Source organism: Poromitra crassiceps, assembly GCF_964638095.1.
Source record: "Poromitra crassiceps genome assembly, chromosome: 25".
Lineage (NCBI taxonomy): Eukaryota > Metazoa > Chordata > Actinopteri > Beryciformes > Melamphaidae > Poromitra > Poromitra crassiceps.
In genome coordinates, this window is record NC_139649.1 from 5,954,547 (window position 1) to 5,978,639 (window position 24,093).

At 45.8% G+C, this 24,093-nt stretch overlaps 2 protein-coding genes and 1 pseudogene across 4 annotated transcripts in view; 2 read left to right on the plus strand and 1 right to left on the minus strand.

The window, feature by feature from the left end:
• lhfpl4a (LHFPL tetraspan subfamily member 4a) overlaps nt 1-1,147 on the minus strand; it is a gene marked incomplete at both ends in the record, with an annotated part of 25,332 nt that extends 24,185 nt beyond the window's left edge. For both annotated transcript variants that reach the window (XM_083661076.1, XM_083661077.1), the window contains one exon: nt 742-1,147. In XM_083661076.1, coding sequence (XP_083517202.1) covers nt 742-1,147 — 406 coding nt within the window. The remainder of the gene's footprint in view (nt 1-741) is intronic.
• Nucleotides 1,148-3,654: 2,507 nt separating this feature from the next.
• LOC310798473 (sodium-dependent phosphate transporter 1-B pseudogene) lies at nt 3,655-5,601 on the plus strand (annotated as a pseudogene). The gene has a single exon. The product of its transcript is annotated as a sodium-dependent phosphate transporter 1-B pseudogene (transcript).
• A 2,561-nt stretch (nt 5,602-8,162) lies between these two features.
• mtmr14 (myotubularin related protein 14) overlaps nt 8,163-24,093 on the plus strand; it is a 28,960-nt gene continuing 13,029 nt past the window's right edge. Inside the window, exons 1-10 of the mRNA XM_083661050.1 lie at nt 8,163-8,939; nt 12,783-12,931; nt 13,521-13,629; nt 14,513-14,588; nt 17,377-17,437; nt 18,807-18,929; nt 19,270-19,343; nt 20,303-20,373; nt 20,474-20,548; nt 21,941-22,007. Coding sequence (XP_083517176.1) covers nt 8,802-8,939; nt 12,783-12,931; nt 13,521-13,629; nt 14,513-14,588; nt 17,377-17,437; nt 18,807-18,929; nt 19,270-19,343; nt 20,303-20,373; nt 20,474-20,548; nt 21,941-22,007 — 943 coding nt within the window. The 5' untranslated portion in view covers nt 8,163-8,801. The remainder of the gene's footprint in view (nt 8,940-12,782; nt 12,932-13,520; nt 13,630-14,512; nt 14,589-17,376; nt 17,438-18,806; nt 18,930-19,269; nt 19,344-20,302; nt 20,374-20,473; nt 20,549-21,940; nt 22,008-24,093) is intronic.

The following is a 24,093-nucleotide window of genomic DNA, read 5'->3' on the forward strand; positions in this document are numbered from 1 at the left end:
CTGTTTGGCTATTGGATGTTGCGCGAGTGAATGAATGCAAAGAGTGGGCATATATTGGAATGCGTAATATGTGGATCATGCATAATGTAGGCTAATCTGGCAGGCAGATATGGCACAAAAATAGAAACTGTGATCTTTGAGGCAACACTGCTGCAGGCAGTTCATTATGATAATCACATCTAACTAATTACACTGTGACACACTGTTGCTTGCAGCCATTGAGGAAAATGGCTTCATCGGCTAAAAGAAATGAAAATGTATTGTTTGCATGATATTTAACACTGATCCTGAATAGTAGTTTTTCTTCTTTAGATAGGGCTTTCCCAATGATTTGCTGTCCATTGATAAATAAAAAGATCAAGATATGAACAAGATCAAATTTCAACTGACTTATAAGTTATATTGACTATATCCGATTGACACCCATGAAAGATGATGAGAGGGAGATTTTACTGGTGATGAAGAGTATACCCCCCCCCCCCCCCCCCCCCCCACACACACACACACACACACACACACACACACACACACGCGCGCGCGGTGTTGTTCGTGCACAGACTGAATGATGCGCTCCCGTTGCGCTCTCATATGGAACAGGGATGTTGCTGAAATGTCCGGGGTGCCCTGACAAGGGGGTGGTCTGATCTCTCTGACTCGGCACACTAGCAGCTCACCTCTGACAGTTGTCCACCCTCCAGAGACATTGGACAACAAAAACAGACAAAAAAGTGTCTTCCTTACCGCATAGCAGCTGCATCCAGGCGCACGTCTTGTAGACCGTGGCGGTGTTGCAGAAGAAGAAGAGGGCGAAGCAGGCGATGCAGCTGACGATCAGCACCATGGACAGCAGCACGAAGAAGGAGGCCACCTTGTAGGCTCCGGACGGGATGGAGCTGAAGTCGGAGACGCTGCCCTGGCAGGTGAGCTCCCGGTCGGAGTTCCCGTTGCCCACACAGTAATGGAACAGGCCGAAGTAGCCGGCGTGGGGGGTGTTGACGCTGTCGCCGATCCAGTAGGGCTGGATGAACACCACCACGGTGATGATGGCCAAGCAGATGGTGAAGATGGCCCACAGGACCCCGATGGCCCGCGAGTTGCGCATGTAGTTGTCATGGTAGATTTTGGAGGCTTCTTGCGAAGGCAGCATTTTCTCTCTCTCTCCCCTCCCTGCCTCCCTCCCCGCACACAGCAGGGCTGATCCGGTGTCCCCCTCTTCTTGATGCGCCCTTTCCCCTTGTCCGTGCGCACACGCGGGAAGAAAAGAAAAACGCTCCTACAACAATTGCGCAAAGGTCCACTGACCGCTTCCCCTCTTCTCCTAAAGATCAACCAGCAGATTCGGATTCTGATCTAGCCTCACATCCAAATGCCCCCAGCCCCGCCCCCCTCACCCCCCCTCCTCCGAATCAATCAATCAATCACTTCGGTGGCGATGCGATGCGTGTCCAACCGACCAGGGGAAAATCCTCTCTCCGCTCCTCAGTCAACGCGTAAAGACACAGCGGAGCCGACCAAGACGAGACGCCGCATTGTTTTCTCTGGGCACCGCGTGTTAATAATGTAGCGGCATCTGCTCTCCCGCGCGTTCAGACCGAATGGCTTCAAAGGAGAGACGCGCTGCCCCCGCCGAGCTTCCTGAGATGAATCCTCCCTCCGCAAATGAGCAGACATCTACAGAGGAAACGAACAGGAACATGTGTGTGCCAAACGCCAGACATGATGTTACAGGCAGAAATCAAAGAAACAACAAAAAACACACAATCACAAACACAGGAGCCACCTTTTACGAGTCCTTTTACGCGTATAAATTCAGTTCTCTATCATTGTAGCTATACCGACAGCCCCATGTGGTTTCCTCCCTCTCTCCCTCCCTCTCTCTCTTTTTCTCGCTCTCTCTCTCTCCTCTCTCTCGTGCGTCCTCCTGTCGCCCTCCATGCGCGCACACGCAACAGCGGGGATGTCGACGACGGGGGTTTATGGATGACGGCGCGCACGCGTTTTGGCGGCAGAGGAATCATGAATTGATCCTAGATTTCACTCTATCCACTTTTATCTTCTTGATTGTGTGATCTTTCATTTGTCATAGACTTTAATTTGTCAAAATGCTCACACATTTTATTTGACTTTCTCTAAAGATTAATGTGTGGTTCTTTATGGTTATCGGGTACAGGGATGATATACCCTAAGAATGATGATGAATAATGATGGATGTAAGATGTATTTCTCGGCTCTCACTGTCACACAGAACAGCTGACTCGACTGTTTGCCGTGGTGATTGCCAAGCGTTTTATCTTAAATAAGTGAGTGATGATACCTCTCTTTAATGAAATGGTCTCCTTTAGAATAGTGAATGATGCTTTAACAGGCTAGTAGTATTATGTGAAAGGGTTCACACAGATCAGTATCAAGTTATGTATGTTGCCTTGCCTATATGTAGGGTAAGTACCCTATGTGCACAGCGAGGGTGGGGAGGTGATGGGTCAACATGTTCTGTTTTTGGTTATTGCTTCTAATCTGTGGACGTGAAAATGAAATAATGGATTGAACCACAAGTTGACTCTAACAGCTGATCAGCTGCCCTGAAGTCAGAATTGGGGCCTTCTCAGCGAGCCATGCAGGTCTCCCCTGGCCGACCGAGGGTCACTCACCCAACCGAGTCTGTGAAGATGTGGTATGTGACCCGGCAACCACATCTGAAGGTTGAACACGTGGGGCAGGCCTTGAACCATCTGGAAACTGCTGACAAAGAACAGGGGTTGCGTGAGAGTCACGGCAGTGACCGCCTGATCTGCCACACCCCTCTCTCTCATTGCCCTCCAAACACCCGTCTGTAAATAACTTGACAGGTGTGCTAGCAGATTGGCAGTAGCAACACCAAGATCTCTCGCCAGTCGGCTGGGGATGGCGTTGCTCCCTCCGCCAGTTGATGGCAAACCCAACCTATAGTCAGGTGGCATAACAACTATACTGTGAGGGAAAAGGCACGTCCCTCTGAGCAGGCCACGAGGATCAGGTTATTTCATTTGAAGAAAACCCACATAGCCCCGGTGACACTGGGTTTTGAGCATCTCGATGATTGTGGGGCATGACATCATCAGTGAGTATGACATCATCAGTCGGGGGCATTTGCATGCTCAGTGGATGGATTGTGTTTGTTTGTAATTAGACGTCACCAGTCACCACTGGCCACCACTCGACAATGATGACAATGACGTCAAATATGGTAGTTTACCAACGCGTAACGTTACAGTCAGACACTTCTCTATTCTCTCTACCGGTCTCGGTCGGTCTTCTAAATAAGGACTTTGGCTCAACAGACACCATTGGTTCCACGTAGTGCTGCCTTCAAGTGCTACTTGAAAAAACGACCATGTCATTGAGCAATGCCGTGCTATGCTGTGGTGATTGAATTCTGTATTCGCACACGTGTGTCCCTTGTTGCGTTTTACAATTCGCACTGTTCTATTTTTAGTAGCAAATGCGAGTGAAACGCTCACACTGTCCAGCCCTGGTCAGTGGTCACACCGATGACATCACTGATGACATCATCATCACCAATGACAATTGCTCGAGTGACATCACTGCTTCCCCTGCGATCTGTATTAAGTTAGCTACGTAAATTATAGCATGGTGTAGGTTATAGGGTTTAGTAACATGGTAACAGAGGATCTGTGGCTGCTGATTGTTGGCTTCGTCATCGCCTTCATCCTAGCCTTTGCTGTCGGTGCCAACGATGTCGCCAACTCATTCGGCGTGGCTGTGGGCTCTGGAGTGGTCACACTGCGACAGGCCTGCATCCTGGCCACAGTGTTTGAGACTGTGGGCTCCGTGCTGCTTGGGGCCAAAGTCAGCGAGACCATCCGCAAGGGCATTATCGACGTGGCCATGTACAACGGGTCTGAGCGTGTGTTGATGGCTGGGTCCGTCAGTGCCATGTTCGGGTCTGCCGTGTGGCAGCTGTCCGCCTCCTTTCTTAATCTACCCATCTCTGGAACCCACTGTATCGTCGGCGCTACCATCGGCTTCTCCCTGGTTGCCAAAGGACAGCAAGGGGTCAAGTGGCTTGAACTCCTCCCGATTGTTGGATCCTGGTTCCTGAGCCCACTTCTGTCCGGTGCAATGTCAGCCATCGTTTTCTACTTTGTGCGCATGTTCATCTTACGTAAGAAAGACCCCGTGCCCAACGGACTGAAGGCCCTGCCTGTCTTCTATGCCATCACCATGGGGATCAACCTGTTCTCCATCATGTTCACCGGAGCTCCGATGCTGGGGTTTGGCAAAATCCCTTGGTGGGGCATTCTGTTAGCCTCTCTGTCCTGTTCTGTGTTGACCGCTCTCGTGGTCTGGTTCATTGTCTGCCCACGCCTCAAGAAGAAGATTGAACGCGATATCAAGTCTTCCAGCCCCTCCGAAAGTCCCCTGATAGAGAAGAGCGAGTTAAGAGAGGCCCACTGTCCAATCTTGAACGCCACTCTCAAGGAGGGCACTACACCCACCGCCCCAGGTGCCAATCAGACCCCCTCTGCTCAGCCCACTGCTGAGGAACTCTGGGTGGTCTTTGACATCGGAGATTCTGACGACGACACAGACTATAGCGATGCTAACGGTGTCTCTAAACAGGTTGAGTCCAACGATCGGGTCAACAATCAGCAAGTCCAGAACGGCAGTGACTCTGCAAACAGCCAGGCCCAGTTCAACGACAACAGTCTCATCTCAAGTAGTGCGTACAGCGCCTACCACACGGTCCACATGGACTCCGGCCTCTACAAGGACCTACAGCACAAGCTCCACCTGGCCAAGGTCCGTGACTCCATGGGCGAGCACAACGACCAGCCTATTCATCGCAACAACAGCTACACAGCCTACACCATGGCCATCATTGGCCTGCGCGGAGAATTCAAGCGTAGGGAAGGGGAGTACCGTTCCATTGAGGACGGTGACAAAGGGCCGCCGTGGACCACCAACAACACTTTGGCGGAGTACATGGCTCCCGAGAGCCTGGGGGAGGAGGCGGACGTGACCCTGGAGGTGGGGAAGAAGGGGGGCGTGGGAAGCGGCTCTCTGGAAGACGACGGACTTTACGCAGACAAGCCCGAAGTCTTGACTCTCTTCCGGTTCCTCCAGATTCTCACCGCCTGCTTTGGATCCTTCGCTCACGGAGGCAATGACGTTAGTAACGCCATCGGACCCTTGTTGGCTCTGTGGCTGGTGTACAAAAGTGGCAGCGTGACCTCGAGCGCACCCACACCCATCTGGCTGCTGCTGTACGGAGCAGCGGGTATCTGCGCCGGCCTCTGGGTGTGGGGTCGCAGAGTTATGGAGACTCTGGGCAGAGGCCTCACACCCATCACGCCCTCCAGTGGCTTCAGCATCGAACTGGCCTCAGCCGTCACCGTCGTGCTCGCCTCCAACATCGGCCTTCCTGTCTCCACCACTCACTGCAAGGTGGGCTCTGTGGTCGCCGTAGGCTGGCTGCGCTCCAAGAAGGCGGTGGACTGGCGTCTGTTGAGGAACATCTTCATGGCGTGGTTTGTGACTGTGCCCATCTCAGGCCTGATCAGTGCTGCCGTCATGGCACTCTTCACCTATGTCATCCTGTGAGCATAGCACGTCATGCAGGGGAGGAGAGAGAAAGCGCTTCGGTGCGCACCAGGAGAAGAGACTGGGCGCAGGGGCAGAAATTAATGGGGGCTCGGGGGCAAAATCCCAGCAAAACATCTAAAATTGCCCTTAGAATTGGGATGACGAGGGCTTTTGGATGCCCCCGTAAAATAAGGGGCTAACTTTCTGTTTTTTAATATTACTCCCACACACTGACTTCACTTATGCAAACCTTTTAATAAATAACAGAAATGCATTTCGGTCAAGCGACCTTCAACCGAAACATATTTCTGTTATTTATTAAAAGTCAGTGCCAGTGTCAAGTTAGCGACAACAACTACTCACACCGTTACTTTCAAAATGAAACCCTCAGTCAGGGCTAAGCGCTGTGTGAAACCCATAGAGTAAAAAGAGAAAACCAAGCACTATACAGCGCCTCTCTGGCTGGTACTTTCAAAATAAAACCCTCAGGGCTAAGCGTTCAATAGTTATAGTAGGCTAAAAAGGCTTTTGAAACTTCTTTTTTTTTTTTTTTTAACAAAAATGATCTTTGGCATAATTATGCAAGAAGGTTATATTAAAGGTTGTGTGTTTCATAATTAAATGTATATGATTGAATTTGTGCTCATTTAGATGAGCACAAATAACCCCAGGTTATTGTGTACTGTGGGGCAAGCTCAAGTGACATCACAGATGACATCGCAATCACCTGAGTGATATCATTGATAACATCACAATTGCTCAAGTGACATCACTGATTACATCACTGGTGACATCACATAGCCAGAGTGACATAACTGATGACAAGAAATCACTGATGATAACAAATCATTTCTCCAGAAATCATTTCTACAGCATTGATACAATGGTACATTTAAATAAAAACAGGTTGCAGGTCAGCGTACTCCTCAGACAGCAATACATCATTTACTAAACAAAACGTTCTGTCTTTGCTACCATGCCTGACAAATAAAATCTGCTGTGGGGACGGTTCCCTTTTTAAAGCACAGCTCAAGTTTCTCATAATCGTCCAACTCAAAAAAGTCATAAATAGAGGGCATTGTACTAAAGAGTACTTCCCTTTGGTCATCATAAGCAGTACAGTAGAACAAGAAATTAATTTCATTTTCAATTTTGCGTAATTCACATAGTAAACAGAGTCTATCTTCTTCAGGGGTTGCTTTGTTTAAACCTACCAGTCTCTAGTGCTAATGTCAAACTTCACATAGGGTTCTACAACGTAACTCTCTTTTATGAGACGATAAGTTCTTAATTTTGGTTTATACCATAAGTCAACAGACCATTTATCTTTATACAAACTGAACATATTACTCATAGTCTCTTGGGTGTCACAAAGTAGCCTGTTATGAAAGATCAAACGCAACTTGTTCGAATAGGGATTTGAATTCATTTGCCGAGGGTGACTATGGGCAATGTCCCAATTAAATATATTTTTAGTGAGTCTGATCAGACATTCTCACCAGCCTATTCCAAAGTCGAATCATTTGACCCTTGTGTCTGATGCTTGGGGATTCCCATCCCATATCACCACTAATGGCCAAAATTGGGGTGAGTTTATGAACTCCAAGAAAATAAGTGGGTGGCTCTGAGATGCACAGAGTTACAGCTTGTGTGACCACAGAAACCCCAAACACCAAAAGCCTAGTCCGACACAGGACAGACACATGAGTTCAGTTGTGTGTAAGTATGAAAACCCAGATTGCCACAGTGTTTAACTTTGTTCAATACACAACCCAGTGCTCTGCCCGCTGATTGAGCTAGGACATTGGCACCCTCCTTAAAGGACATATGTTCGTCCAGCGTCAAGCCCAGATATTTATATTGATCCGTATATGATAATACTGCTGAACCAAGGTCAAATACATAAGAACTCATCTCCCTTGATATGGGTCTAAACTTTAAAGTGTAGGCTACTATTTGAGTTTCGTCTCTATTTACCATAAGTCTCAATTTCCAGCAACATTTAGCAATAATGTTCAACATTGTCTGCAGGTAATTTTCGTGCTCAGCAAGTAATGACTATGTGATCTGCGTACAATAATATGCTCACAGTCTGGTCAGTCTGTGTGTGTCTGTGTGTGTGTGTGTGTGTGTGTGTGTGTGTGTGTGTGTGTGTGTGTGTGTGTGTGTGTGTGTGTGTGTGTGTGTGCGTGTGCGTGTGAAATACAGAACCAAAATGATGATAAGATGATGGTGCATATTGCCAAAACTTCTTATAGGAAATATAAGACAGAAGACATCAACTGAGAAATGAAACAAACAAGTCACTTTTTTTATTTTATTTTTATTGATTCATTCCAAAGCATACAAGTCAACAAGCATACATTTAACATCAATACAGAAAGTATGCCACTTCGATAGAAATACAATAAATACAAAAAAACAGAACAAACAGGGGTATCATGTTAGGAGAACTACAGATCGAGTAATATACGTCATTTAAGGAAGTGGGGGCGATGCCTATCACGTGGTACTGTCAGCTTCCTGTTTACCGCCTGTTGTACCTTGAGACCAGACAGCACAGATTGCAACACCACTTACTGGGATTTTGATCCACAACAACACACACAGCGTTGAGATCCCGCAGCTACAGTGCTCCTCACTGTATGCATGATATGATGTTTGTTGTTGTCGCCGCGATAACTAAGGAGATATGAGGACGTGACATTGAGGAAACGTGAGCAGGCCGTGGAGGATCCTGGAGGTTTCCTGACTCCTGCTGACCTAAAGGAGTTCAGCATAGACTGGGTTCGCCCCATGTGTCATCAGGAAACAAAACAGCGATGTAGGAACGACTAAAAACGTTTGAAAGTCTATCTCTCAAGAAGTGTACGACGGACACGGATTTAAGTTTATCGGCCAGCGACACGAATACGGCTCTGGAGCTGAGCTAGCTAGCCAGCTAGTCGCCCTACCTCCAGTAGCAAGTAGTTGTGGTGGCGAGGTTGGCTGGCTGTGCAGGCTGGCTAACGGGTTGTGTTTGGGGGGTGTAGCAGCTCACCGGTGCCCTGAATTCGGGAAGACTCCCCGGCTCCGGCCCCCTCAAGCGGGCAGTCAGGAAGAAACTGGCTGGGAAGGGATGGCCTGGTCGGTCCTCCCGGTCCCAAGGACAAGGCGCTGCGGTGTTTGAAGGAGGGCGAGTCCGGATAGAGCCCACCACCACAGCGGGGCGAGGCGCTATGATGGCCGCCTCCCCCTCCGCGGCCGCCGGCGGCTTCACGGCCTCTGGGCTGTCGGTCAGAAAGAGCGAGGAAATAGCCGATTTGATAGACTTGTTTTCCAAGACACAGTACAGAGCGAAAGAAGTCACTCCCCGGGTAAGTTTGGGGATCCACGTTTGCTATGTTGTGCTGCTGTTCTTTCTTGTATGAGTGTCAAAAGCATCACATAATCATCTGACAATTTAAAGTGGTCGTCTTGCTTATCGGCAAAGGTAGTAGAACCTGACTTTATGACCACTATTCTGATTATTTCTTAAGCCACCTTACCAGAAGAAGTGTATCCGCTTTTCGAATAGAGATGACTGTAGCTGTCAAGTGCGAAGGGCCAGATTAAAGGAACACTCTGCCCATTTTCAACCAGCATTGTATCCATTGACAGTGTATCACTAACTCAAATTAATAACTCATTAACTCAAATCAACTCTCAATAACTGTCAAACTAGATCAATGATGAATAGTTTGACAGTTATTGAGAGTTGATTTGAGTTAATGAGTTATTAATTTGAGTTAGTGTGGACCAGTGATGTCACTGGTCCACACTTTAACACTCAATAACTGTCAAATTAAATGACAGACTTCAAAACCGTTTACAGTTTTCTGATATACTACTGATGTTCTAATGATACAAAGCTGGTTGAAAATGGGCGGAGTGTTCCTTTAAGTGTTGTAACGCTAGACTTGTTTCCAGTCTAAAGGGTTACTGTCACCAGGCAGGCACCCAATACAATAGAAACAATCTGCAACTCGTTACTAGCCTGAACTCCACAATGAATGGATGACATGCTGACAGAATGTTGTTAATCCCTACACAACATCAATTCCCTCTAGTGTCACTAGTAGTCTCGCAGTGCAGTGTCAGCCGTAGGGAAGTTTGCTGACGTCGACAGTGGGTCTGACTACTACGTGAGACTAGTGTGTAACCCTTGTGCTTCAATGGCCAGGGGTGTCACTACTCACTTCACTAAACCCTCAGCTATTGAAAAGTCCCTGCATCTAGCTCATCTTCCCACCATTTACCAAAACTTCCAACTCATCTCTTATTATAGAAAGTTGGAGGGAGTAAGTGACTGAATATTGCCATTTATTATTTTGTCACTGTGATAAATTATTGAATGTAGCGTTAGGTTACCAAATGACCAGCACAGAGGGAAGGAACATTGGTCCTGAATACTCCCTGATGTTATGTCTAGATATAGCTCAGTGTTTCCCCCTAGGATAGAGTTGTAGCAGCGCGGGGGTGAAGCACACACGCACTTATTTTTTTTATTTTTTTTATTTTTTTTCACTAAAATTTTCTTCGCTCACAGAGCGTGCCGTGCTGGGAGGTTTTTATATCCAGGGTTCATACAAAGTATTGAAAGTTTGGAAAAATGCTTGATTTTAAGTTAACCATTATGTTTTCATGGGTAGGAATATGCTTGAATTTGAATATACTCCCTGAAAAGTGCTGGATTTTCAACATCATCTGATGTTTCATTTACAAAAGCAGAAAGCGTCCGAGTGTGGCTTGAAACATCACGCTTAAATAAAAAACTTATTTCACTGTCTTTTTGATTCAGCACCCAACCCAGTGTTTTATTTTTGATGTGCGTGTGTTGCGTCTCACACAAGACACCCGCCACAAGACGTAGAGCAGACAGCGGAGCGGACCGGAGCTGGATTGACTGACATGGGCTCTGAAATGAAAAGGGACATTTTTCTCTTCAGCTGCGCTCCACTCTGCGTCATGAAGGCGACCATCTGCTCTCAGCGCTCTGAAAGTGCTTGAAGTTTACAGTTAAAAAGCTGTACAAACCCGGGATGTCTGAGTAGTGTGTAGCGGTAGATTCCCTGCCCAGTGCCTACCAACACGAGAGTCGCAGGTTCGCGACCCCCGTGTTACCTCCGGCTTGGTCGGCCATCCATACAGGCACGATTGGCTGTATCTGTGGGTGGGAAGCCGGATTAAGGTTGTGTGTCCTGGTCGCTGCACTAGCGCCTCCTCTGGTCAGTCGTGGCGCCTGTTCGGGGCGGAGGGGAACTGGTGGGAATAGCGTGATCCTCCCATGTTCTATGTCCTGCCGGTGAAGCTCCCTGCCGTCGGGTGAAAAGAAGCGGCTGGCAACTGCGCATGTGTCGGAGGAAGCGTGGTGCTAGTCTACGGCTCTCCCCAGATTGGCAGAGGGGGTGGAGCAGCGACTGGGGCAGCAGGTGGAAATTGGCCAAGTACAATTGGGGAGAAAATGGGGGGGGGGGGGGGGGGGGTCAGAAAAAAAGCTGAGTTGTACGAACACTGCCAGCACCAGAAGGGCCTGAGGCCTAAGTCCAGTGGTCAGTTTTTTTTTTTTTTTTTTTGAAGGGGACATGTTAACACATTAAGTGCCATAGACGACCTAACTCGTCTTACATAATCCAGCGCTTAAGTGCCAAGGACGGACTAACTCGTCTTACATAAAGATTTTTTTTTTTTGACAGTGGGACATCAATCAACCCCTTTTACATCTTCGAGATAACTATTTGGAGCAAGAGCATGTGTGTAATCTATTTTACCGACCACTAAGTGGCGACAGAGACCGAGAGAAGTCACAGCCACGGGACCCAAAAGCCACAAAAGCAGCCGCCTCCCGCGGAAATGGCTTGGCGATTTTACAGTCATTAGCCCGGACACACACACACAGAACGGACAGAGATCCCTTCCCCCCAGAGCCGCGCAGCAACGCGCGAACACACACACACACACACACACACACACACACACACACACACACACACACACACCGCGGAAGCAAGCCATTCAAGGAAATGGCGACGCGATTTTACAGTAATCCATTTCAGACTCGTCTTGCCCGACAGGCAGACAGGCAGGCAGGCAGCACAACGCGCTTCTGACACGCTCCTCCTTCCTCCTGGCTCTAGAGCCAGGAGGAAGGAGGAGAAGACACACGGAGGGAGGAGTTTGAATGAGAGGGGTGTTTCCTGTTGTTATGGAGGAAATTACTGTTCAAAACTATTGTTTAGAATGTCTGACGGTCTTACTGATGCCAAAAATGAATGGTTAAAGTGACTGTTTCACAAAAAGCCATTTATCTCTGAATAAATTTCCAGACGCTGAAACCATGCTGTACTCAACGGCTAATATCTACATAACTACTAACTCTGCAAACTAACTCTTTTAGACAGAGAAAGCACACATTCTATTAGTTATTTTTAGATGATTGATGTTCATGAATTCTTAACAGAAAAGAATCCTCGGCTGTTCTAAAATGAGCCAGAATCGTCAAAAACACCCCTGGCACAACTTACCTACAGGAATGAAAACATGGCTGGCATTCAATGTGTTAAGCACCTTTTATTATTGGAGGGGGCATGTCCCCTGTCCCCCGTCCCCCTGAAGCGTCCATAGCACAAAATAATATAACATTAGTCTCCCCTCTCTTCTCTTCTCAAAACTTCAGCAGCGGGCGTCCCAAATATAGAGGAAACTGTAGCTTCCAAATAGGTATTTGTGCTTGATCACTCTCCTTTCTAATATTCAAACTGGAAGGCCATATTTGCCGCCATACCCAAGTGGGCATCCATGGAATAGGGGTGACTTTTCAACGCATGCACTGTGATCCACTGTGATCCACTGTGATCCAAAATCTAGTCCCTCGCGTGGAAAACTACATTCTCAGTCTTTAGTTAGTCTTTAAACTAGAGCCAGATCGATATATCGGTCCACCGATATGTTGGCCGATATTGCCTATATTTTTTTATTTTGTATTTTTTAAGTTATATAGACAGCATGTTGTGTATATTTGATCTTTTTTCTTCAATCAACTTATATTTTATATTTGTTCTATTTGTGTTTTTGTATTTCTACTTTCTAGTTATTTATAATTATTAAATCCCCAGTTCAGTTTAGTGTTTCATTGCATCGATGTCATTTTGGACAACAACTTTGTCTCTGTCTTTCCTCAGGTGGACGCGATAGAGAAGCGCTGCTTAGAGCTGTTTGGCAGAGACTACAAGTACAGCGTCATCCACAACACCAACGGAGAAGTGTGCGGCCATTACCCCCGACAGATCGTCTACCTGGAATACGAATGCACAGAGGTCCAGAGAGACAGGTACCGTCCGCGTCATCACTCCTCCTCAGCCAGTCCTTCTAAAAGCCAATACAAAGTCCACCAACACCATTCAGTGACCAATTACTCCCCTGGTTGTGTGCGTCACTCCTCCTCGCTCTCATCCTGTCCACCTTGGCTGCGGACGGTGCAGCCAGGGAGCAAAGGTCACACATCTCTTATCCTTCTGATCGCGCCGAGTCAGCACAGGAGTAAAAATGACCGCTCTGTCACATGAGCTCACATTTATATCGCTGGAAATAGGAAGTGCTGTGTTCTGATTCAATAAATCCCTTAGCCCTTGTGTGCGCACAATGTTCTCCCTCCTGGCATAATGTCACTTCATAGTCCCATTGCAAACGGATAAGTGCTTGGGTATTGTCTTTGCTGTTAGCTCAGCTGATGCCACAGCGTGTGCCGAACGCTAATCTAGTGTTGTCAAGTGCTTTGTGTTTTTGTAATTGGATTTACTATATAAAGAGCTAAATTAAGTTTGAATGATTCCACAGATTGACTAATGATTAACGTGTGGTGTCGTTTGTGTGTGTGTGTGTGTGTGTGTGTGTGTGTGTGTGCGCGCGCGTGTGTGTAGGTTTGAGAGCACAGTGCAGATCACTAAGCTACAGGACTTGGTGAACCGGAGTAAGCTAGCTCGCTGCAGAGGGAGGTTTGTCTGTCCCGTCATCCTCTACAATGGGAAGGTACTGCTGTGTTGTAAGGCCGCTGCCTGCTTTCTGTGCCGTAAGGCCGCTTATTAATGTGTGTAGCAGTATAGACCTCATTCGATAACCCCGGACGGCACCATATTGTTGACAAACCGCAGCCGTAACGTAGTCTGGCCGAGCGTATAGCAACAGTTATGGCTTCGTCAAAGAGAAGTGATGAAAAAATAAGTTTGGTCGGAGGTGCGGACCCCTATAAAAAACTGACTTAGAGTAAATATAACTCATTATATTGTCAGGTATAACGTACCGGACATTTATAACTACCTTGTGAATACAGTATTGGCATACACGTCTCAGGAGCTGAAGGCTTTCAAATCCCTTGAGTCCTATAACTATTTCATCTGTGGCGATTGGTCTGACATTTTTACTTTTGTGACACCAACGACATCATCATCATCATCAAACATTGTCGTGACAGCAAAGGTAAATAACCTTAACGTTAAATGTTTGTTTGATCTGAGGCTTGCTTGCATGAGCCCAATGTTTGCTACTAACGTTAGCCTCTAGTCTCTTTCCCTTCACGTTTGTGGACAGTAGCTAGTAGCTAACACCTGGGCTTTTATTGCTGCTATTACTACAGCTGTGTATTATTACACAGCACACTATCGCTGTTGTGAAATAGCTCCTGACGCAGTAAAAACGGCATTAAACAGGCTAGTAAGTGTTACATACAAGTAACGCTGGCTTGCGTCCTAAGCTATGACAGCTGTCAGTCACTTTTAAACAGCGCGCCGCGGAATGTCAACAATATGGCGGCGGTGGGCGTGCCCGTACGTGAGTTACGTCAGTGGAATAAGGTCTATTGGTATAAGCAGTACAGCAACACGGGCTGATCACTATCCTTCTTTCTACATTGCAGCACATTTGCCGGTCATCCACTCTGGCTGGCTGGGGGGAGCTGTATGGACGCACAGGCTACAACTACATCTTCTCAGGTACCACACACACACACACACACACACACACACACACACACACACACACACACACACACACAGACACAGACACAGACACAGACACAGACACAGACACACACACACACACACACACACACAGACAGACAGACACACACACACACACAGACACACAGACAGACACACACACACACACACACACACAGACAGACAGACAGACAGACAGACACACACACACAGACAGACAGACAGAGACAGACAGACACAGACACACACACACACACACACACACACAGACAGACAGACAGACAGACAGACAGACAGACAGACAGACACACACACAGACAGACAGACAGACAGACAGACAGACACACACACACACACACAGACAGACAGACAGACAGACAGACAGACAGACAGACAGACAGACACACACACACACAGACAGACAGACACACACACAGACAGACAGACAGACAGACAGACACACACACACACAGAGACAGAGAGGCCATTTACACCAGGCGTTAACATGCGTTTTCTGCAATCTGATTGCAATCAGATTGCAGAAATGGTTGCCCTCTCAATCCGCATAAAGTTGCTGTATCCAGATTGAGAGGACAGATTGCATTTACACTTGTGTTAAATGTGTGTACACAATGCATCCCTGAACACCTCCGGAGGTGGTTTGGCCGATCAGATTGCAATCCTTCTTCAATGCATTTTGGGAGTGTTTACACCTGGCCATTTCAAGTGATAAAACACAATCTGATTGCAATCTGATCACAGAAAACGCATGTTAGCGCCAGGTGTAAATGGCATCAGAGACACACACACACACAGCTAGTCTTGCAGTAGCCAGCCGTCGCTGGAAGCTCGCTGACGTACGGCGTTGGGTCTGACCACGTGAGTCTACACAGCAACCTAAAGTTAAACCTGACAGGGGAAGTTGTAGCAGATGGTTTTCCATGGAAGATGTCAGTTCCATGTGAGCTTCTTGCTGAGCTGTGAGTCGCTGCAGCAGATCTCAGACAGGCTGTCAAACTTTTCCTTTTGGGGCTTCATGTTCCCCTGAATAGAGAGCTCCAGGAATGACGTATTTTTGTAGGCTGAATGCGGAAGTCCCGAACTTCCTGGTTCTTCACTGTTTCTGTCTATGGGATTTTTGAATGGGTTTTCGGCGCGATGCTTCAAATAAGGTCTGTGGGCAATGCAAGTTTAATCAAACGCGAACCAAGGTTCAGCGGGATAATCTTCACACATGAGGACCACTTTCATGAGTTTTGTAGCGTAAATGCGAGCCCTAGAAGTAAAAAGCTCGTGCTAAGCTAATCCAGAACTACACACAGTGTCGCATAGGAGTCCACGCGAAGGCGCGAGAGAAAGAATTTCCGCGTTCACTCGTGATGACGTATAATATCCGCGTCGACATTGTAGTCTCATTTAGCCGTTTGCTAGCTAGCCACCCTTTTAACGGCACATAAAAGCTTCAAAACTCATAAAAGTGGTCTTCATCTGTGAAGATGATGTTACTAAACACTGGTTCGCGTTTGATTAAGCCAGCGTTGCCCAGAGAGATTATTAGAAGCATCGCGCCAAAAACCCATTCAAAACTCCCATAGGCGAAAACTGTGAAGAACCAGGACTGTTAGCATCGATGATTTCCGGGCTCGTTACTGGACCTCTCTATAGAGACACTGCATGAAATAGGCCACGCCCATGGGGGAAGCTCCCAATTGACTTCCATACACTAGCGTCATTTTCCTTGAATTAAACATAGCTAAAAGCTGTTGTGTGCTGGGCTGCGCAGACAACAAATGTAAAAAGAAATCGCCAATTCAAGTTTTTTTGTACTCCCGAGCAAAACAAGGAAGCCATTGAGAATTGGCGAGAAGAAAAATGTAGATCTAGCTGTCAAGGAAGTAAGTTGTAGTGTTCATCTTCCATATACTGTGATAAGATCTTTGTTTGCAACACGCGACATAGGAGAATGCCAGGATTGAGGCGGGGGGGAGTTTTTGTTTTCCCCCGTTTTGGGTGTGGTTTCTGAATGATGACGCGCTCCGCGGTGTCTCTATAGCCGTTGTCAAACTTCCACTCCAGCAGCACGCACTTGCTTCATTCAGATTGAATGACTGTAACCAGGAAGTACAATGATTAAATGTTGGCGAGCCTTACCCGGTAAAGTGCAGACACTCGTAGACCCAGTTTAGGAGCTGGGTAAAAAGATAATCCTGGGAAAACATTTACAGTATCGAATGCCCTTGTGACCATTTGTTGTGACAACGTTGCAATCTATATATATTTTTAATGGGAAATATTTTGCAGAGGAAGATCCACTTTGGTTTGAACTGTCATGTTTTGTTTGAATCAATTCTTTACTCACAGAACACAGGGTTTCTAGGTCATGACAAATGTCTTGCGTTATTATTGAAAATTGAAGCTTTAAATTATTTGAATGCAATGAAAGCTGCACTGCTGCCACACTTTTAGATTTTGCTCATAAGCCTTGATTCATATTTTGCTGTGCGCCAAGAATATTTCTTCCACTGACCCAACGCTAGAGTTTAATTTGGCTAAATTTGGCGAATCTACAGCGTCTCATTATTTTTTAACGTTTTAACATAAAACGTCCTGACCTAGTGCAGCTTTGAACACATTTCCTTAATCTAACCCCACCATGTTTTCAAGCCACAAACTTACAAGACGGACTCTTATTTGAAACTGCTATTATTGGAAGCTCTTTTTATGGGATGTACGTGTTTGAGTGGAGGCCACACTACATTCGGTCACACTGTCTTTACTCCAGGGGGCACTGATGACACGTGGACGGAGTCAGAGGAGGTCCCAGAGGACGACAGTGCGGCCAGGTAACCAAGTCCCTTTAACTCATTTAGTGTAGCGTGAGCATGCGGCACTGGTCTCTCCATGGGCCAGATCTGTATGTGAGAACAATGCATGACCCCAGTGAAAGTTCATTGTAAACGCTGGTCAAAAAAGGCAAATATGCTTCTAAAATTAAGATTTGTTGGTTTTGTCCTCCTGTGAATGATCGGGGAAACAAACAGCGTTGTTTAGGGGTTTGCGTAGACTCGTCGACGCGTCAACGTTACTCCCACAAGTCCCCAACTCCCACAAGTCGACGCCGACCGGGGGACGTGGACTCGCCCCGCGGTTTGAGACTTGCTTCTTGCGTCCCAGGCAGCAGCCTGCAAGAGCTGCTCTTCCCATCCTGTCATTTCACTCATTTCTAAATGTTTACTTTTTCTATATTTATGGTATATTTTGGTAATCAAAGTAGTAAGCTACGGCTACGCTATTTGGCTTATATGTGTGGCTTCGCACATTCATTGTTGTTTTTCCTTGCTATCGGAGTACTTTTATTGTCGCGAGCGGCTCAGCTGGGGCGTGTTCATTATGAAAACGGCGTGCACCGTTTTTCTACCGGTTTCCAGGTTGACCGTCGTGTTTCCTCACGCGATTCAATGCACCCCCCGTTTCTGTTTAAATCAACATTTTTGCTTCGTGTTGTCGGGGCTGAACTCGACCCCTATCGGTGCGGAAGAAATCCCAGTGGGGGAAATACGTGGGGTGCAGAGGAGGAGCGAGGGGGGAGGTGATGGTGAAGGAAGAGGAAATATTGCAAAATACAAATACACGGTTTCTGTCAAGAGTTGAGCCGGCTTCCAGTTGGTGCACACAGTCTCTATTTACGTGAACAATATGGACGTTAGAGTCAAACAACGTGTGTGCCCCCCGGACATGAAACTGTTAGCAGTGTAAGTCTCTGTTCATATTACTTGCCCAGAGAGTTTTCCCAAGCCATTATGATTGTGTTTCCATTCCTCCTGCGTGGCGTGCTGCTGTCATCAACCAAGACTACTTTTTTTTTTTTTTTTACCGGGCGCTGCACAGTCAATGGCACTGCAGCACATGACGACGACTAGACGACGTCGAATCGACTTTATTGGTAGAAAACTCGACTTGAGAAAATCTGGAGTCATGTAACTCCTAGCGTTGATGTCAACATTATATTTTATACAACATTATATTTGTACTATGTTGTAAACGGAGTTCACAGCACAAGAATTTCACACGTGATACTTGTACTACGGAGTGACAATAAAAATCTTGAATCTTGAATCTTGAATCTAATGTTTTTGTTATCCTTTCACTGGATAAGAAAGTCCACTTTTCTAACCGTTTCCTTTCCACACCTCCTCCCTCCTCTGCCCTCAGGAACGGAGACTCGCAGCTCTTTGACAAGGTCCGAGGCCACGACATTAAGCTGCTGCGCTACCTCTCGGTTCGCTACATCTGTGACCTGATGGTGGAGAACAAGAAGGTTAAGTTTGGCCTCAAGTAAGGAACAGCCACGCACGCATACATCCACGCTCTGGCTGCGCTGTTCATGTCTTTTGCTTTGTAGTAAGGAACCTTATGTAAGGGACCACATGACTCTTGACACTGTGTGTGTGTGTTTGGCCCCAGACCATGCTGTTTATTCAGTCAGGTTTTTCCTCTGAGCAAGGGGTGCGTGTGTGTGTCTGCGTGTGTGTGTGTGCGTGTGCGTGCGTGTTTCTGTGTGTATTGCCTCACTTATGCGTTTGCTCTTCCATCACTGCATGCCTGTGTCAAAGGTTGTGTTGTGTTTGAATTTAGCATGCTAATGAATGCTCACTCTGACTCCCTCTGGCTCCAGTGTAACATCCTCTGAGAAGGTGGACAAGGCCCAACGCTATGCAGACTTCACCCTGCTCTCTGTGCCTTACCCAGGTAAAGACTTCACCCTGCTCTCTGTGCCTTACCCAGGTAAAACGCTCGTTCTCAGTCTATGAGACAGACGCCTTCAGAGAAAAGAGAAACGCTGACATTTTAAGTCAATTTACATTTCTCGCAAAGTCAAATGTGTCCCTATCAAAATGCTGTCTGTCTGAATTGTTGTCCCACTGATGATGTCACAATGCCTATGACATCATCAGTGCCTATGACATCATCAGTGATGTCATCAGTGACATCATTATGACATCACTGATGATGATCATAGGCATTGTGACATGAGCTGCGGGCGATGCGTGTGGCGTCGGACCCCCGAGTCAACATATAAATACCCCAAAAGAAAAGCCTACTAACAACTGGATCCCTTTCACATTTGTATAACTTGTTAATAATTGCTACACTCAAATTTGTGACGTAGTCTTTTTTTTATGAACCCATTTGAAAAAAAGTATACATGGAAAGTGTTTATATGCATAATTCCCCCAAGTATGTCACGCGCTTGCTTCCTCTGTGCACCATGTGACCAAACAAAAGTGAAGCTGGAGACGCAGGCAGAGAAACCTTCTTACACACAGTATCTGTTCAAAACCTCCTCTCCTGTCTGAATGTGAAAATGTCCTTTTTAGTGCCTAAAATGGTTCATTTGTCATACGCCACTTCTTTGCCAGATGCCAAACCAGATGATGACAAACTTAACAAGCACATATTCAGTGCCTCGGGGGGTGCTAGCTGTGCCCCAAAATAATCAAGTGGTCATTATTATTTTTGGACCACAATAAGACTTAAGACAGTAAGAGTGATAAATTACAAGACTAAAATTAGATGGAAAAATGCAATAAAATAATTGTGTTAGTAATCAAGGTAGTGATCATTCATCACAGATGAAAGGGCAAAGTAACTTGTCAAGTACTTGTTGCCTTCGTTGACGGGTTCTGACAAGGCGTGTGTGTTTTCAGGGTGTGAGTTCTTCAAGGACTACAAAGACAGAGACTACACGGCAGAGGGACTGGTGTTCAACTGGAACCAGGTGCGTAGAGTCTGCTGACACACACAGCTCAGCCCAGAATAATCAGAACTCCTCCTGGCTCTGTTGTGTTAACCTGATGCCACCATGTCTCCGCTGACAGGACTATGTGGATGCTCCTTTGACAATCCCTGTGTGCTTTACCCCCAACTTGAACATTGACTGGACTGAATATCAGGTATTCTATTCTACTCTACTCTATTCTATTATTCTATCTGTTCTGTTCAGTTCAGTTCTACTCCAGTCAAGGTTATTCTACCTTACTGTACTCTATTCTATGCATCTGGTCTACCTTACTCTAAAGCCCCAGACACACCGGGCTGACGGCAAAGATCTAGCGGTTGCGAAGGCCGACTGTTAAAAACATTGAACACACCGCAAAGACTACAGCCGACGGTCAAATAGCGTGTACGTTCTGCGCCTGCGTGAGACCTAGGACTGCACATATACAAACCATTGTTATATACATACATGAAACAAACTAGGGTTTGCCTACCTTTTTTTGCGCACCACTCTCACTCCACCTTGTTTTCTTCCCAAAGTTGCAAGTTGCACTCATTTAGTCAGCCCTTTCGGGGGGGTCCGCCCCCTCCTCAGTGCTCCTCCCCCCGGCCGCCTCACTCTCCTCTTTGACCGCCGTGTTCCCGGACCTCTCGGCCCTCGGACCTCCCTCGCTGCCTGACGGCTCCCGCTTGGAATCCTGCTCAAAAGGCCTTCCACCTCATGCCATTCAAGGAAACTACATGTTTCAACAGCCCAAGTCTGGCACTGATGACATCATCACCCTTTCAACAGCCCAAGTTTGGCACTGATGACATCACGGATGACATCACTGATGACATCATCACTAATGACATCATCACCGTTATCCATTTCTGACTGAATGCATGTCTGACTCGCCCCAAAACGCCTTCTCTTGACCAGGAGAAACCGCATTAAATGGGTGATGTCATACAGCGACCGGCTCCAGGTGCTTTCCCGAAGGCCACGTCGTGAACATGTTTGTGTATTGGAATGATCAGCTGAGATGAAAAATTAGAAGAACGTTTTGCGCCTTCTTCCCGTGCACTGAGTGATTTCTCTATTCGACGCCAATCCAACATGTAGAATCGGCCGGAAAAGCCGCCGACTAGAGCCCACGGTGCGGGACACACGGCAAGAACTAGGGCGACACACGCTCACCAACGGCCCAGACATTACCGACGGCCAACCGTGGACTTGGTGTGTCTGGGGCTTTATGTATTCCACCTTAATCTATTCTATTCTATTCTCCTCTACTCTAGTCTACTCTACTACATACTATTCTACTCTGCTGTGCTCTGCTCTACTGCTATATTCTGCTATATTCTATCATAGTTGTTCTACCTTTCAATACTGTACTGTATTCATCATATCAACCATATGAGTCAGTATTTGTGGTGCGTCAGTGCCATCTGTTGGTCCATCCTGGAAGTGTGCTGGTTGTGACTCATCACCACTGGCAGATCACACACACTGCAAGTGTTATGATGTGGTAGGAACCAGTCAGTGATTCTCATTGCTGTGTATTGTGTGTGTGTGTGTTGGCCAGTCTTGGGACCTGGTGGAGCAGACCCAGAACTACCTGAAGCTACTGCTCCATATCATCAACAGCGATGGTAGGTGTGTGTATATTTGGAGAAGTTTTTTTTTTTACTTAAGTAAAATATCAATGGCATAATTGGAAAATACTTCATTAAAAGCAGCAGTTCTGCATTATTTAAAAAATACTATAAATATTTCTCATTTCTAGCATGGCGTATAGTAGTGAGATTTACCGAAGTAATAGTATAGTAGTATTAGTATTAGTAGTAAAATGTTCTTAAGTATCAAAAGTAAAAGTAGTCATTTCAAAGAATGCTCTTTTTCAGAGTGATAAATTATTGAAACATTAACCTGTAAGAAGTATTTAACTGTTGTAGGTCTAACTTTTGGGGAGTTTTAAACTCTAAAAATGCAACATATTTATGATCCTATTGGATGTTTTGCTTGTAAAATCTTATTCTGTAAAGTAACTAGTAACTCCAGCCGTCAGCTAAATGTAGTGGAGGAAAAAGTAGACGACTTCCCTCTGAAATTTCGTGTCTGAAAACTGTCTGAAAACCGTCTGAAAACTGTTCATAAAGTCTCACAAATGGAAATATACTACTAAAGTATCAGAACCTCAAAACTACTGAAGTACTATACAGTACTTAGTAAATGTACTATTTTTAGGGTTAGGATTACTTGGGTTTGGGGTTAAGAGTGTTAGGTTTAGGTAGGGTAAGGGTTAAAGTTAAAGTTAGGCATGTGATGGTGAAGGTTAATACAAACGTGTATGTGTGGGGTTGGCTGTTTATTCAAAATGATTTTGCAATACAAAGACCTGTGGCAACTCTGATAGTTAAACCCCCCAGGAGAATGCACATATTGCACAACAAATAGCTGACTATCTTAAATAATCAGTTTGCTCACACAACTCTTTGGCCTCTAACTGGAGTGTATCAATAAGAATGTAAATGTGGCATATATCCTGTACATATAGGATTCTTAATAAAATATGTCATTTGGTGTACCCTTTCCTCTGGAGTACTGTCTGTGAGTACATGTATTTTTAGTACAGTAGGCAGCCGCAGTGCTAATCATGTCATGATTATTAAAGTGCCTTCATAAAAGCATCAGCAAGCATTTCCTTTTCCAAGCTTAATAAGGCAAGTTTATTTGTATCAAGTTCAAGTTCAAGTTCAATTTATTCATATGTTCCAGAAGGGCACTTTGGGTTGCAGCAGAGCATAAACATAAAACAGTCATAAAATCACATAAGACTCAAGATAAAAACATTTATATATAATGTTAGGGTTAGGGTAGAGGGTATAGCACATTTCAGCAAGGCAAGTTTATTTGTATAGCACATTTGAGCAAAAATACATTAAAAGCATTGAGACAATGTGGAAAAGAACAAGCAAATAGAATTCTAAGTATTTAATACATAACAAAAGAAACGGTTATATGTACAATGTGCAAAAGTGCAGACAAGAGATTAAAAAAAGGATAAATGACTTAAAAGTAAACAAGGAATTCAAATGAAATGGAAAGATACAAGAGCACAACAAATATTCCTACTTTTAGATGCACATTGTGAGTGAACCCATATGTTTTTCTTTCATTTTCTTATCCCCTGTTCTTCCTGTCTCTACTCTTGATCTGATATTTACGTCAACGTTACTGCCTAAGCCAGACGGGAATCACACAGATGGATGGGAATCATACAGGATAAAGATAAAGCTCTGTGCCTATATCCACTCTTCTCTTAATCCTGTCTGCTCTAGATCAGATATGTATATCAGATCCCACTGCCACTTGCAGATGCAGTCTAGGATTTCCATCTGTTGATGGACAGATATCAGTTCTTAGATGACGCTCTGCCATTTGGCTCTGTGGAGTTCCTAGATAACGCTCTGTCCTCCAGCTCTTGAGTTCCTAAACCATTCAGTGCTTTTAAGCCAACAGTATTTTGAAGTCAATTCTTTGACAGACGGGTGTAAAGACCTCAGAGCTGGACTGATGTGATCCACTTTCCTGGTCTTAGTGACTTAGTCTTAGTTTGAGTACAGGACTTAATTATATCGCGTAGTTGTATATTTTGGGGGCATGATGTGGTCTACTGTTACGATGTATAATGTAAGAACTGAGCGTTGCTACTAGTAATGCACTTATGATGTCTGT